Source organism: Culex quinquefasciatus, chromosome 1, assembly GCF_015732765.1.
Source record: "Culex quinquefasciatus strain JHB chromosome 1, VPISU_Cqui_1.0_pri_paternal, whole genome shotgun sequence".
Classification (NCBI taxonomy): domain Eukaryota; kingdom Metazoa; phylum Arthropoda; class Insecta; order Diptera; family Culicidae; genus Culex; species Culex quinquefasciatus.
The window spans coordinates 86,619,796-86,636,806 of record NC_051861.1 but is presented as its reverse complement, the minus strand read 5'-3'; the positions used below and the strand labels follow the sequence as shown (position 1 = coordinate 86,636,806).

General features: G+C 34.7%; 1 protein-coding gene across 3 annotated transcripts in view; it reads left to right on the top strand.

The window, feature by feature from the left end:
- Window positions 1-17,011, top strand: part of LOC6053845 — a 188,471-nt gene that overhangs the window by 134,612 nt on the left and 36,848 nt on the right. For 2 of the 3 annotated variants that reach the window (XM_038266971.1, XM_038266969.1), the window contains one exon: window positions 8,168-8,301. In XM_038266971.1, coding sequence (XP_038122899.1) covers window positions 8,285-8,301 — 17 coding nt within the window. In that variant the 5' untranslated portion in view covers window positions 8,168-8,284. Of the gene's footprint in view, window positions 1-7,256; window positions 7,470-8,167; window positions 8,302-17,011 lie in introns of those variants that run through there. The other variant, XM_038266970.1, reaches the window with a different exon arrangement.

Here is a 17,011-nt window from a genome sequence, read left to right as displayed (position 1 = left end):
TATTTTTTTTTTGTTTTATTTTCTCGAAAAGTTAAACAGATGGTTTCTTAAGTCATTTTCTTTGAATTTTCTCATTGGTTGAAACATGGGTAGCTCTGAAATATGTTTGATCAAGTATTCGAATATGAGCCGTAATCAAATCAAAATTCATGTGAGTTTTCACACTAGGCGTCATCCATAAAGTATGTCACGCAAAAATCGGTCAAAACACGTGACGTCACAGTCTCGCAAACCCCCCCCCCCCCCCCTCTCCCCTTCGTCACCTCTTGTCACATCTACGGTAACCCGTACGCTCATCAAACATTTTTGGAAATGTTTATCAAACGTTGACTAGGTAGAAATCTGTAATAATTGCAAAAAAATATTAGTATTCCATGTTAGTTTGAAAGTCACAATTTTTATGAACTGACCATCAAGCTTCCCTCGGATTTCAAACTCATAACAGCTGGATGACGAATCTGATTAACTACCATTTTATTCAGGCAGACAAATTATTGAAATCGGAGATATAAAGTTCTTGCGAATATTCTACAAAGCTTTTGCCGACCAAACCTCCCCTCCGTCTTCATTTTTAAAATTTGGCTCAAATTTTTTTGTAAATACTTTAAAATGTCAATGAAAATTTAAGTGCAATCAGCTGAAATCTATGAAACACTGGATTCGAGTGGTAGAAATGACAGTTCTCCCATAAGAAATACATTGTAGAAAAAAAGAAAAACTGCTCGAATGTAAAAATAACAGAAATTAAAAAAACTTCAACTGATAGATTAGTTTTTAAAATTAAAATCAAGTAATTCTTTTGAATTTGGCCCGCAAGCTAATTTGAGCTTCAAATTTGGGCCGGCTGCCAAAAACTTTGAGCACCCCTGGTTTAATGTCAAATACTTGTGAAGAAACAGCGATTTCAAAAAGAAAATGCTGAAAAAACAGGTGTATCGACCATTTTTGGTGAATTTTTGCACTTCCATAAGTTTGTCTTAGGCTGGATTTTCATGGATTGTGCAACGACATCGAGAGCACGAGCATCGAACCAACTCGATGCTCGTAGCTTGCGTTACTTCATTTAGCTTAGACACAACCCTAAAATCGACTTTCCGGAATAAGGAACACTTGCATGCAAGTTAACGAAGGATGGAAAATGACAGATTCAAAGTAAACAAAGCAGCATTGCGTGGCGATCGGAATTCCAGAACAACTTTTGAAATAAGCTGATGTTGTTCAATCAATCTTTTCAAAAAGGCGTATGATTAGACTTGCGCATAATTTAATTAAATAAAACCTTTTGCCTCATGTTCGTTGCGAAAAATCATGCAAAAGTTGAGAGATAATAGAGTGGACTTTAAGGAATTTTAAAAAATTAAGTAATTTAAAAATTTAAGAAATTTTCAAAAATAAATACTTCAAGAAATATGAGAAATTTTTAGAAATTTAGGAAATTGAGAAAATTTAAGAAATTATAAAAATAAGAAATTTAAGGGATTAAAGAAATTAAAGAAATATTAGAAATTTTAAAAAAATTTAATAAGTTAAAGAAATTATAGAAATTTTAGAATTTTTATGAATTTTATAAATTTTATATTTTTTTAAATTTTATAAATTTTATAATTTTTTAAAATTTTATAAATTTTATAAATTTTATTAATTTTATTAATTTTATAAATTTTATAAATTTTATAAATTTTATAAATTTTATAAATTTATAAAAAAGAAATTTAAGAAATTTAAGAAATTTAAAAAATTTAAGAAATTTAAGAAATTTAAGAAATTTAAGAAATTTAAGAAATTTAAGAAATTTAAGAAATTTAAGAAATTTAAGAAATTTAAGAAATTTAAGAAATTTAACAAAATTTAAGAAATTTAAGAAATTTAAGAAATTTAAGAAATTTAAGAAATTTAAGAAATTTAAGAAATTTAAGAAATTTAAGAAATTTAAGAAATTTAAGAAATTTAAGAAATTTAAGAAATTTAAGAAATTTAAGAAATTTAAGAAATTTAAGAAATTTAAGAAATTTTAGAAATTTTAGAAATTTTAGAAATTTAAGAAATTTAAGAAATTTAAGAAATTTAAGAAATTTAAGAAATTTAAGAAATTTAAGAAATTAAAGAAATTTAAGAAAATTAAGAAATTTAAGAAATTTAAGAAATTTAAGAAATTTAAGAAATTTAAGAAATTAAATAAATTTAAGAAATTTAAGAAATTTAAGAAATTTAAGAAATTTAAGAAATTTAAGAAATTTTAGAAATTTAAGAAATTTAAGAAATTTAAGAAATTTAAAAAATTTAAGAAATTTAAGAAATTTAAGAAGTTTAAGAAATTTAAGAAATTTAAGAAATTTAAGATTTTTTTATATAAATTATAAAAAATTTAGAAAACTTTGAAATTTTAAAAAAACTTTGAAATTTTAGAAAACTTTGAAATTTAAAAAAAATTAAGAAAATTTTAATTTTTTTTAAGGATTTTTAGAAGTTTTGAAACTTAAGAAATTTAAGCAAAATCGAGGCAAGCAATCCGTCCAACGGTGCACGGAATCCTCCTGCAAAACAATGCCCCGAAATCCATCCACCGGTAGACAAGTTCCTCTTGTCAACTTGACCAGGCAATCCGTCCACCGGTGAACGGATTCCTCCTGCAAAACAATGTCCAGAAATCCGACCACCGGTGGACGGATTCCTCCTGCAAAACAATGCCCCGAAATCCAACCACCGGTGGACCAGTTCCTCTTGTCAACTTGACCAGGCAATCCGTCCACCGGTGAACGGATTCCTCCTGCAAAACAATGCCCTGAAATCCGGCCACCGGTGGACCGATTCCTTCTGCAAAACAATGCCCCGAAATCCATCTACCGGTGGACAAGTTCCTCTTGTCAATTTGGCCAGGCAATCCGTCCACCGGTGAACGGATTTCTCATGCAAAACAATGCCCTGAAATCCGACCACCGGTGGACGGATTCCTCCTGCAAAACAATGCTCCGAAATCCATCCACCGGTGGACAAGTTCCTCTTGTCAACTTGGCAATCCGTCCAACGGTGGACGGAATCCTCCTGCAAAACAATGTCCAGAAATCCGGCTACCGGTGGATCAGTTCCTCTTGCTAACCTAGGCAAGCAATCCGTCCACCGGTGGACGGATTCCGCCTGCAAAACAATGGCCAGAAAATTAACTCCATTTCACCATGCAAAATCAGCTGTTTTGATTTTTGACAAGGGCTGGTTTGACAGATAGAATTTGTTTCGTCAAGTTTCATTCCCATCCCGTACCAAGCGTTTCAAAGCGTTATTTAGGTTTGTGTCTAGGGTGCCGCAGAGGGAGCAAAAAGGCACTGGACGAGCATCGAGTTTCAATGCACGGACATTTTAGCAAAGCATGGTCGTGAGTATGCTTTCGATGTCGGTCGTCTGAAGATGCTCGTGCATCGAAAATGAAAAGTCGGAAAATCGCATTTTCGCAACTTTCCGGCGATGGATATGTGTTTGTTTGTGCTTATACTACCATAAAATATCAATCCAAACCATTTTGCGATTTAACCTGATAGATAAAAATGAGTTTTCGGCAAAATATGACCACGAGCATCGAAAGCCGCTTTCGATGTCGGTCATCGAAAAATCCATGAAAATCCACCCTAACAATTATCTGTCTTTATGTGTGTGAGTGTGCGTTGGTCTAGAAATATATGCTCAAATTACTTAGCAATTACTGTTCTGCCTATGCCGAAAAAACTCAGTTTTTATTTTCAAAAAATCATATTTCAGAACCGTCCGGTTCGACATCGCCATTTTTCCGAGGAATTCGATAAAAATATTTTCAGACATAGGCTCTTTGGTCCAGACACGGTCAAAACGCCATTTTAAATTTTCATACGAATTTTTCAAGTGTTAAGAGGCAGTATTTGTAGATTCTGCTCGGTTTGTTCTAGAGGTCGTATCGAGGTGCTCCGATTTGGATGAAACTTTCAGCGTTTGTTTGTCTATGCATGAGATGAACTCATGTCAAATATGAGCCCTCTACGATAAAGGGAAGTGAGGTAAAACGGGCTTTGAATTTGAGGTCCAAAAAACATGAAAAATCCGTAAAACTTTGTCAATTCCAACTCTCTTAGATGCATTCGAATGGTCTTTCGAAGCCCTTCAAAATGGGCTATAGACATCCAGGATTGGTTTAACTTTTTCTCATAGCTTTTGCAAATTACTGTTAAAAATAGATTTTTTTAAAACCTTAATATCTTTTTGCAACAGCCTCCAACACCCATACTCTTATAGGTCAAAAGATAGGTAATTTCATGGACTATAAGCTTACGGTATTAACTTTTTGGCCAATCGCAGTTTTTCTCATAGTTCTACGATTTTTCTAGAACAAGCATTTTACGACGTTAGTTTTTGCCCTGTAGCCCAAGAAGACTGCACTTTTTGGTCTCAATTTTGTCATATTCGGAATCCTCGGTCAATTTCACGTAAGTAAGAAGTATTGGAGTTGTAATTTTGATTTAAAAAATAATTAAATAAAACATTTTTGAAAAAAGAAATAGATCTTATTTACCCTATGATCAATACGTCAAATGCTGTATCAAGTAGGCGAAAACTGGTTTTACCCCTAATCCGACAACATTCTAAATAATATCTTAATTAATTCTAAATGACATTTTTTCCAATCAAATTCAAATTTCCAACAACTCAATCTAATGTAAAATTTTCTAAGGATTCCGAATATGAAAAAATTGAGACCAAAAAGTGCCGTCTTCTTGGCCTACAGGGCAAAAACTAACGTCGTAAAATGTTTGTTCTAGAAACATCGTAAAACTATGAGAAAAACTGCGATTGGCCAAAAAGTTAATACCGTAGGCTTATAGTCCATGAAATAACCTATCTTTTGACCTATAAGAGTATGGGTGTTGGAGGCTGTTGCAAAAAGATATTAAGGTATTAAAAAAATCCATTTTTAACAGTAATTTGCAAAAACTATGAGAAAAAGTTAAACCAATCCTGGATGTCTATAGCACATTTTGAAGGGCTTCAAAAGACCTTTCGAATGCATCTCAGAGAGTTGGAATTGATGAAGTTTTACGGAAATGCGAGCAATTTTAAGATTTTTCATGTGTTTTGGACCTCAAACTTCAATACCCGTTTTACCCCACTTCCCTTTGTCGTAGAGGGCTCATATTTGGCATGAGTTCATCTCATGTATAGACAAACAAACCCTGAAAGTTTCATCCAAATTGGAGCACCTCGATACGACCTGTTTCACATCGGTGAAAAACTCGCTCTTAAGCTAGATTTTTGATACTTCTTACTATTTTTTCCAAATAGCCATACTCATCACCTTTCTTTTCCGTCTAAGACAGATAAAATCGGTTGAAATAGGGTGGAGATATATATTTTTTTTGAAAAAGTGGTTTTTGCAAAAAATAACGAAAATTGCCATTTTTTTAACCACCGTAGCACGACGTAGGTCACCCCAATGCACAGTGGTCCGAAACCGAAATCTAGCGTGACAAAATTGATACCGGCCACACGTTAAGATTTAGAGCTTTGGTGTCTTCGGAACAAATGATCAGGGTCAATAGGGGCATCTTTTGGTATGGTGGAAATTGGGGTGGTCCAAATTTTAGGGTGGTTCAGAATTTTTATTTTGACGGGATGACGAGATAGCGCTTTGGAGTCTTGAGAAAAGTTGTAGAGAACACCATTTTGAGCAACTTTGCTGAAGAGCACAAAGCTTTATCTTCAAACTGGAAGTTTCTTGAGCCATTTTTGTAATTAAGGTTGAAATGTTTATGAAAAAATGAGTTTTTTGAATTTATCAACTCAGGCTTGTGTTGTAGCGAGTTGGTGTCTTGTAGACATTTGTAGAGCTTATCAAAACACACATTTATCTTCCAAGAGAGCAAAAATTAGACCTTTAAAACGAAAGTTATAGCCAAAATACGACGAAAAAGACGCCATTTTGAAATGTGAATAACTCGAAAATGTGGTGAAGTTTGACCTCGTTCTTAGAAGCATCTTAAAGTACACATTCTAGAGTACATTTGCTGAAAATTTCTCGGAGGTCTTTTTTGTTTAACTTATTTAATCTCAATTTGAAAATGAGCATTTTTAAAAGTTTTTTGCCCATAACTTTTGATAGAATTGACCAAAATTCATTTTTCAAGAATAAAAATGTTCATTTTGACAAGCTCTACAATTGTTTAGAAGGGCTCAAAAATGTACAAAATGATCTAGTGGTTGTAAAAGAAGAAACAAGTTTTGGCTGAAATATTTCAGGAATCAACAAAATAATTAAATTTATTCCTGAAATATTCCAGCCAAAACATGTTTCTTCTTTTACAACCACTAGATCATTTTGTACATTTTTGAGCCCTTCTAGACAATTGTAGAGCTTGTCAAAATGAACATTTTTATTCTTGAAAATGATGTTGAAAATAAACGCTTCAGTGGTCAAAATGCCTCAAAAAGTGATATTTTTGAAAAAATCTTTTTAACGGGTTAAATCCCATTTAAAATTCAAATGCAAAGCGCCAGCTTCTGTTACTTCCAATCAAGCTCATATTTTGGATTTGGGCTTAGTATGCCCACCGGAACTAATCCTTGAGCTCGCCAAAAAGTCATTTTTGTTACATCCTAGTGTCTTATTATTTTGGCCAAGGAACCCCAAGAAAAATTTTGAGTTAACAACATAAGAGTTAATTATAGAATTTTAAAGCTGGATTTAAATATTTTGAAGCTATTTTTAAACCTTTTCTCCTCAGTTAGGAAGTGAAAAAAAACTCTAAATTTTTCAACCTATGATTTCACCTGCTTGATATCGATGTTTGAAATGCTCTTTCAGTCAACTTCAACACTTGTCTAGTCGATCACGCACGCATTCCTCACTCGCTCTGGTCGCTCTCAGCTCAGCAGATACAACAGAAAATGAGAAAAACAAGAAAATCTCAAGGTTTCGCATTTTCCCTCGTTTTTCCCAAACTCTGATATTTTTTTCCCCCGGTTGCTTCTCATCTCACTATTTTTTCATGTTTCTCCCGAAAATTTTCGTTTCGTTTGGATCTTTTCAGAAACACACACACACACACACACACACACACATGGTTGTATCTTGTTGGCCAGCCGACCATTCTCACCTCTTGGCCGTGTGATGATGCTCAGTTTGAATCGTTCGGTTCGCGTGACCACTTCTGGCCCGTTGGAAATGGTTGGACTTTTTTGAAATCAGTTCTTTTTTTTATTTTTGTTTCGCGCGTTTTGGGTGTGTGCGTGTGTGAGGGGAAAGTTGATTTGACGAAACGAAAAAAAAATCTGTGATAACCCATACAAGCAGAGAAAACAGATTGTTAATGATTATGTGCAATACAACCTAATAAACAATAACAAAACCGAAAAGAAAAAAGGAAAAGAATGCCAGTCAATCGCTGATCGGTTTGGAATAAGACAACATTTCCATGGTTCTTGATTGAAAATCTTTGATTAATTGATTAAAGGTATTTAAGTTTAAATAATACACAATAAACAATAGTACAATAATTTAATGATTTAGAGTCTGCAGTTTGTCATTTTCAAATTATATAAAATCGCAAACGCCAAAGGATTTTACCCTTCCAATTCAAACAATATTTTTCCACAGTATTTGTACCATTCTTTACAGATTATAGAAAAATAATGCCGAAGCATCAAATTCAATTGGAGAACAAATACGCAATATTACGTGGGAATCAAATCGAATTGTTGGTCATTTCACCGACAGACAAAAAAGTCACACACACATCAACACAGACATATTGCAATCAATTCGATTTTTGGCGCACTTTTCCCAACAACTTGCACTCAGTGGCGTAAAAAAATTAAGGAATATATTTTTTCTTTTAAATGCCCTTTGTTTCCCATGATGCATTTAAATCAAATTACTCGAATTTAGGAATTTTTAAGCAGCAAGAAAGTTTTACTACTTTTTAAAACATCAACAAGCATTTTTTTCATAAAATTTTTAGTACCTTGGTTTGTTATGTTAAAAATATAGTAAACTATTGGATATAAATTGAAACTCTTGATTTTGGAAAAAAATAAGAAGTCCAATCCAATCCATAAACATCTGAGCATTCAATATTTTCCGAAATTGAGTGCACCATATCCCGTGTGCATTCGTGTATGTGTTTTAATTCTTTTTTTTATAATATTTCAGGCGGACGATAATTGTGGCCGCAGCCACCACCACCACGGCTTTGCCAATCGGAACAATCACCAGCAAGTCGGTGACATCGGTGCTGCCGCCGCCGACGAGGCCGCAAACGGCGACGATATGTCCTATTATTTAAGGTAAGCTCTCTGACAGTGGCATTGAAATTTATTTAATTTCGCGAAACCCACGTTTTTTTTATTTCGGGGCAAGATTATTTTTGGCGACGGAAAATAAATATATCACGAACGAACGTGTGTGACACATGCCAACGGAACCAAGTGTCAGCGAGAGACATGAAATTATGGTCATTGTGATTGATGCCTTTTATGGCAGCGTGTGCGAGAGTGTGGAAATTAATTCGATTAAAATGTGATGGGAAAATAATTTAATTGCAATTATTTTCAATTTGATGCGTGAAATGTCAGGATTGGTACACTCGGATGTATTTCAAATAGACGTTCAAATAATTTAAATACTTATCGTTGAATAAAATAATTTCCCTTAAGATTTTTCAATATTTTCAATTTTTCTTGTCACCCTAATGGGTAATCAAAAGACCTTTCCAACGAATCCAAAAGTTTGAAGATCTGATTAATTTTTTTGATGAAATTCATGTCCAAATCAATGACTACAATAGATAGAAAAACTGACAACCCTTTCAAAAGTATACTAACGTAAGGAAGGCACCAACTGTCTTAAGGTGGATAAAGTTAGGTTTTTTTGTAGTGTAACTTATTTTAATAATTCATAAAAAAATGTCAGGAATGTTTGGGAATGTTTAAAATTAATAAGTAGTATCACAACTTAAAATAATTTTGTTGCATTATTGTGGAGTCGGTAACAATTTAAGCTTCTTCAGATTGTTTCATTTCTTCAGAAAAAAAAATAATCTTGCTTTGTTTTGCGGTTTGCCGATAATTTTCCACTGATAGTCTAGAATTCAATTGAAAACGACTGAAATTAAAACTCCAACAAGCTGTCAAAAGTTTTAAATCCCTGTAGCCATTTCATAACCGAAAACCCCCAGAAAACCCCGAAGAAAATGTCTGAAACGTGACCATGAAAGTAATTTGCAGCTTTTCTCCGGAGGGGTAGCATATTAATTCGGTGGTCGGACAACCAGACATAAACGGGGGGAGGAATGTTTTGGGTAGTCTCTGCTCTTCCGCGTAAATCCTGATGCTTATTGCTGGCTCGTAATTAAATTTCACTAAAAAGGCTGCGTTTTAATTTTCTAAATAAAACGTGCCTTCAAAATTGGAGGGAAATTTTGTTCCCGAAAAATGATCGTAACTTTTTAATAGTCACTTCACTGTCGTGTACTGCTGTGTTTGCTTCTGAACAGTTCTCTAGGATTTCGGTCATTCGATTTTTTTTGTATTTTTTAATCCGACTGAAACTTTTTTGGTGCCTTCGGTATGCCCAAAGAAGCCATTTTGCATCATTAGTTTGTCCATATAATTTTCCATACAAATTTCGCAGCTGTCCATATAAAAATGATGTATGAAAATTCAAAAATCTGTACCTTTTGAAGGAATTTTTTGATCGATTTGGTGTCTTCGGCAAAGTTGTAGGTATGGATACGGACTACACTGGAAAAAAAATGATACACGGTAAAAAAAAATTGGTGATTTTTTTATTTAACTTTTTATCACTAAAATTTGATTTGCAAAAAAACACTATTTTTATTTTTTTTTTATTTTTTGATATGTTTTAGAGAACATAAAATGCCAACATTTCAGAAATTTCCAGGTTGTGCAAAAAATCATTGACCGAGTTATGAATTTTTTAATCAATACTTATTTTTTCAAAAAATCGAGTTGAGTTGGAGAATTTGAACGGTGTGCGTCGCGGTCCTCGCGCAGGATTTTCGTTGCCGTTTTCGTCTTTGTCCCCCCGATTGTGTGTGTATTTCGATCCGGGTGGTTTCGCGTTTTCGCATTTTAGTTGGTTTTATCTTTCCACAGCCGGCTGTCTAAGATTAAATCATTTATGCTAAACTCAACACCAAATAACCGGGAATAGTCTCATCCGCATACTCCGACTGTTTGCCTTGAGAATGCATAATACATCACACCATTAAACAAAATTTATTGATTATTGGGTCGCATCATCATCTTCTATGTTGAATCCTGGCCATTACCCTTACCCACTAACAAAATCCCAAGTAGAAGTAGTTTTCCGGCACACGCGGGTGTGGATATCGTATAGAACCCACCCTTGGTAGCAGCCTGTGCTAACTAACATTCCCGTCCCATTCCCTCGAGATCTACAAACTGACATGGCGGGCGCCGTTGGTGGCCAACGACTGTTTCCTATTCGCACCGGCTCTAGTTTTGATGATCGTGATGTTTTATCTTTTCAGCGCATTCATGCATGCTGTTGATAAGGGAAATATCATTTGATCGTTGAAGCGTGTGACCGGTTGTGCTGATGAGATATTATGGTCCTGTTCAGCAACGGAGAAGAACAACCATGGGTGGTCTCTCATGCTCATGCTCATGCTCAATACTTATTTTTTCAAAAAATCGAAATATCGGTCGCAAAATTTTTTCAACTTCATATTTCGATGTAAAATTAAATTTGCAATCAAAAAGTAAGTAAATTTTTGATAAAATGCACCGTTTTCAAGTTAAATCCATATTTAGGTGACTTTTTTGAAAATAGTCGCAGTTTTTCATTTTTTTTAATTAGTGTACATGTTTGCAAACTTTTGGAAAAAATATTTTTTTAAAGCTGAGAAAATTCTCTATATTTTGCTTCTTGGGACTTTGTTGATACGACCTTTATTTGCTGAGATATTGCAATGCAAAGGTTTAAAAACAGGAAAATTGATGTTTTCTAAGTCTCACCCAAACAGCCCACCATTTTTTAATGTCGATATCTCAGCAACTAATGGTCCGATTTTCAATGTTAATATTTGAAACATTTGTGAAATTTTTCGATTTTTTCGAAAACATTAGTTTCAAAACTTTCAAATTAACACTAACATTTCAAATGAGCCAAACATTCAATATTACGCCCATTTAAAATGTTAGTCTTGATTTGAAAATTTTGAAACTAATGTTTTCGAAAAGATCGGAAAATTTTACAAATGTTTCATGTATTAACATTGAAAATCGGACCATTAGTTGCTGAGATATCGACATTAGAATCTGGTGGGTTGTATATATATATATGTGTGTTTCCACTGTACAGCTGCTTACTTTTCCTGACATTCTCGAATAATGAAGTGGCTTACTATTTACCGCCAAATTTAACAGTTCTGAAATTTTGCATTTGCATTTTGCAATTCCGCTGTGAAACTGTCAACTTTTCCTGTCCTGCTGGAGAACGAAACGGCCTACTTTTCCCTACCAAAAGTAACAGAATGGAAAATTAAGAGCGAGTCCACGAACAAGGTATACCCCTTTGAATGCAACGTCGTTTGGACCTCACCAATCTGCCTGAAATTTTCAGGGGTTGTTTGTACATATCCTATCATTTTTTAAAGGGTTAAAATGGATGAAAATAAACATTTTTATGCATGTTTTTATTGTGAAATTGTCTCAGGAACACGAATATGATAAAATTTTCACCAGAAAATGGGATCTAAGGGGTCCCCCGAGCAAAAATTTACAACTAAAAAATTCACTAAAAGTAAAAGTGTCTATTTAATGTGTTAAACTGCCTTACCCAAAGCGTTCTCAGTCTCGGATGGTAGTCCCAGATGTCCCCTACAAGCTGCAGGTCGAATCGAGTTGATATCTGGATGGAACACTTTTTTATTTGAGTTTGAAAATTATGCTATTTTTTCACTAAAAAGCCAATAACTCCCTTTAGTTTTAACCAATTCGGATGCTTCTCCCTGCATTTTGTTGCATTTTGTAAGCTCTTTCAGATGCATTTTAAATTTTGAATTTAAATTGAGTTTTGCCAAAGTTACAGCCTTTTTAAAATTTTTGACGTTTTTGAACCTTCAAACTTTGTGTCCCGATTTGCCCCACTTCCCGTTGACCTAAAGTGCTCATATTTTGGCCAGATGCTAGTTTTATATGTACAAACAACTCCTGAAAATTTCCGGCAGATTGGTGAGGTCGATGCGAGATGGGTATGCTTTGCTCGTGGACTCGCTCTTAACACCTTTCAATTCCTTGCGCTAGAACTCATAAATTGAAGCTCCAGCGCACTATGGGGTTTCAGGCGGCCATAAATCGAAAAACCGACATACTCTAATTATTTTTTTGGTATTTTTTTCGAAAATAAACATTCTAACTAAGAAAAATCCGGAGTTTGAAAGTTGTAGGTTCAAAATTCAATGAATTGCAGACCTCCAAAGGCGAAAATGGTAAGAAAAAACATGTTTTTTGACAAAAAAATGATTATTTTTCATAGTTGTACTGTGTAGCTGTTTATGTATTTTTTCCTGCATCATTATATATATTCAGAAAGGTAATTGATTCAACTTTTCAATAATATTTTACAAAACACACTTTTACAGGCTAAGAAAAATAATAAAAATCAAAAAAGATGGATTTTTATTCACAACTTAGTTTTTTTCAACTTTGTTAATGGAGTACCTTTTTTGTGTGCATTTGTGCGATCTGAAAATTTTGCAGCTTAAAATTTGAACCATGTCCTAACTTGTCTCCAAATTTCAAAGTGCACTTATGTGCACTTTTTGAGTTATGCCATTTTGAACATTTTTGGTCTTCAAAGAGAGGTTGATTTTAACTCAAGAAAAAGGGGAGGGAGATTGAACGTAAATCAGAAACTTTAACATAGCATAAACCGCCATTCCGTGCATCAAATAGACAGAGCAAGAATATTAAAATTCACCACTTTAATGCATGTGGCCTCAAATATATGAAAAAATCGAAAATTAAACTTTTTTTTTGGAAAAATATCAAATTTCATTTGTTTTCATTATACTAAGTACAAACAACACAAAAAAATCACAGAAAAGCCAAAAAATATTTTTGGCCGCTCGCTTATATGGAAATACCCCATAGTGCAGCGTGTCCAAAACTAGGTACTCAAAATGGTTTTGAATGTTCCTGGCTAGAAAAGATCAAGTGAGGTTCATGAATTAGCAGAAGTTTAAATGTTGGATCAGAAGATTCAAGAGAAATGTTTGAAATTCAGCGAAAAATGTGCTATTTCTGAATGCCCCTTAATTCACGGATTGGTTTAGTTTATTGTAAGTTTAAGTTAGTTTTGGGTTAGGTTATGTTGTCTTAACATTTTTATCCTCATTGTACCTAGTGTTACAAAAATGATAAATCATGTACATTAAAAGTTATGCAAATGAACAGTGTTTTAATCACGAAAAGCTAACTAAAGCTGAAGAGCCACAGCTGACCACTTTTTATGTAAATCAAAAGCAATTGAAAAGTTGAACTTTTCAACACGTGGATCGAAAAGTAACATTTTTCAATATTTTTTGTTTTGAGCGGTGAATCTACTAAACACATGACTGTTTGACATAAAATTCCATTCAAACAGCGTTTTTTGGAATTGCAAAAAAAAAATGTTGTAAGCAACTCATTGCAAAACTTAAACCTCGTTTGACTAGTGCTGAAAAAATCTTCCTTTTGCAACTTGCAACCTACTATTTCAGCATCCATTTGAGTGTTAAAATAATCAACTTTTCAGCACTTGTTTGGAAAGGTCAATTTTGATCGATACTGTTTTGAAGTTTGACACAAATCTTGACGGCAAATAACATCCATGTGGCAAAACAAAGGTTTCTAATCTAATCTAATCTAATCTAATCTAATCGAACACAAGCGCAGCCAGTCCGAAGAAAGCATCCTGGAAGAACTTGGGGTTAGATTACGCCCCAAGTTCTTTCTTGTCAATATTAATTATTGCAGTACACTTGAGTAACCCCGAAGATGTATTGCATAAATTAAAGCGGCCAGGCCTACTGCGTTGCATTAACCGCAGAGACAGATTCTGTGAACGGAACACATTTCACAGAATCTACAGGGAAGGAAGGATGCGTGGACATACCGTACCAAACGCTCCTGTTTACAGTTTCATATGTGTTTTGTATAATGTGTTAAGTGTAAAATGTAATGTGGTTATATAATCAATTAAATATAATAATGCAATAAAATGATCATTTATAAAATCCCTTCACCTATATATAATAAGCACGCACCCAAGCACACAAACAGCGACACAAAAGAAATGAAAATGAGCATGCAAAAACAAGACAGCGCCCATGTGGCAAAACAAAGGTTTCACCTAAAAATCCAATTAGGGGTAAGTGGGGCAAGTGTAACATGCTAAGTAAATGCTCGTTAAAACCCATAAAAAAACGTAAAAAATCTGTCAGATTTTTTGATATTGATAGAACCAGTTTCTAAAAAATGCAGTTTTTCACGATAAAAAATAAAAAAATATTGATTTTCAGTACGTTTTACTCAACTAGTGGGGCAAGAGGAACAATGCAAAAAATAGCATGTTAATTTGCTAACAATTCAACTGTTATCAATTTGACACGTCAGATTCAAATGTATTTGAATCTTTTCTGGCATTTTTAAATGAAAATTTATGATTTAATCATAATATTTTACTATTAATTTGATCTTTTTTCAAAAAAAATATATTTAGAAGTTAAATGGTAAATTTTTATAAAATCACTAAATTTTGCATGACAATTTTTTCTAAGCAATTTTTCATCAGTTTTTTAGTACTTTGGGCAATAATTTTCACATAAAATATGTTTTTACACCAGTTTGTATTTTTTCCATACATAAAATCCATGTGGTACACTTGTTTAATCGAAGTTTTTAACAAAAACAACCATGTAATAAAACATACTTTATAATAGGAGCAAATCTTTGGTAAGAGCACTACTGATCTAGGAAAAAAGGCATTTTGATAAAATGAGCCTTAAAACAAACCGAAAGTCTTATATTGTACTTTCTAAATATTATAAGAAAACATAGGTTTTGAAAAAAAAAAACTTCATTCAATCTTATGCTCCGTGGCGTTTACGTCATTTTGGCGATTATTTGGTAGTAGAATCTACTAATTGCATTGCTAGCAAAAAATCCTCTTACTGGAAATAATCAAAATTGTAAAAACTACGGCCGTACGACTGATTGTTCCTCTTGCCCCATATGGCCGTCTTGCCCCACTTTCCCCTAAATGGGAATAGTAGCAAAAAATGTATTCAATTAGTTGCTAAACCAAGCATAAACTACTATCTTGCAATGGACTTATAGTGAATCAAATCGACGCTGTCGTGCTATCTTGTCGCACCCGCCATTTCGACGTTCCGAGATGAACGCGTTTTAATGTTTGACCTTGAATAAACATAAACGAAAGCACGCAATGTAAACAATAACAAACACGTTTTGTTTGGCTGAACATTCTGTGCATTGTCCCAAAGTTTGGTTGAAGTTGGTTGCTGGAGTCTAACTTGTTCGTGCGTCAAACGCGTTCTGTGTGTGTGTGTGTGCAACCAACCAAACGGGACCACGCGGTCGCTTCTTACAAATTGAGTTGTTTCCATGTATTTTCAGATCTTACATTCTATACATGCAAATAACTCGCATAGGCATTTGGAAGGTGTTAGCTCTGTCGAGCTTCGGTGACCCATTTCTACGCTGGCTAGCCGAGCGCGAGGTACTTCAGCTTTATCGACAAGGAGCAGATGGGAATCGAACCCAGGACCATTCGCTTACAAAGCGAACACCGTAACCAGTCAGCCACGGCCGCTCCCTATGTTCGTGCGTCAAACGCGTTCTGACCTGAAATCCCTTTGGCCAGTTGTCGCAATAACATCAATTTTCAGGGAGTGACAAGATAGCACGACATGATATTAAACTTCTTTCATATGAAAAGTGTCAAAAATGCACGGATTTTTTTCGGTTTAAATTGAATATCTCAGGATTGAAATCGAATGTTAGGGATCTGTGAAGGTCAAAAGGTGAGGCATTGTGAGCTGCACAAAATGGCGTTCTTAACTCAATCTAGTCCAAAATGCACGTGCGACAAGTTAGCATTATTGGGTTGTTTTGTCTGCAAGTTATTCAATTGTTAAAATTTGATGTATATTGCGTTGATTTATAACTTCAAATGCCATAATTAACATCAACTTGTATTCTGTAGCAAAATATACTTCTTGTTTTAGAAGACAAAAGAAACCTCTCAAGTGATTCTCAGTGACATAATGGCTAATTTAGCAGCATAAACTAGCTAACTCGCTGCCTTGTTCTCACTGGCTAGTTCTGCCCGGCCGTGGGAAAATATATGACCGGCCCGGTGCCATCCCCGGTTTCTGGCATCGGTTCAAAAATCTCCACGCTCGGTGAAACGCTAACGAGTGCGCTAAATAGGGTCCTCAGAAGTGGTCGTACGACGACGCAATTTTTGCCAATAAAATCCCTTTTTGCATGCGTAACGCAACGCGTGTAAAATTACACGCTCAAATTGCTCGAAAATGACAACGGACTTTGATTTTCCAGTTGTGCACCCGGGGGTAAATTTACAACCTCATCGAAATGATAATTGCCACGCTCGCTCGGTAGGACTAATTCGTGGGCGATAATGACGCGAGAGCAGTATGATTACCACCACAAATCATCCTGCAGGGGTTGGCCGCAGGTTGTGACCGAGCTTTTGTTGGCCAACCGCGCGCCGTGGCCCCCCGGATGGCATAATTACAGAGATGCCGAACCCGCGGTGACATACGGTACACCGGGCGACGAAAATTGTTTTCGCGAGAACTGTCAAATTTGAGCATTTGGAAAGCGAGCGACTCTCAACGAGAGTGCACGCACACTTTTAAACAATGCGACGCGACGCCGCTGCATCACAAATACATTCGAAACTGCTCGAATTTGCCCACAC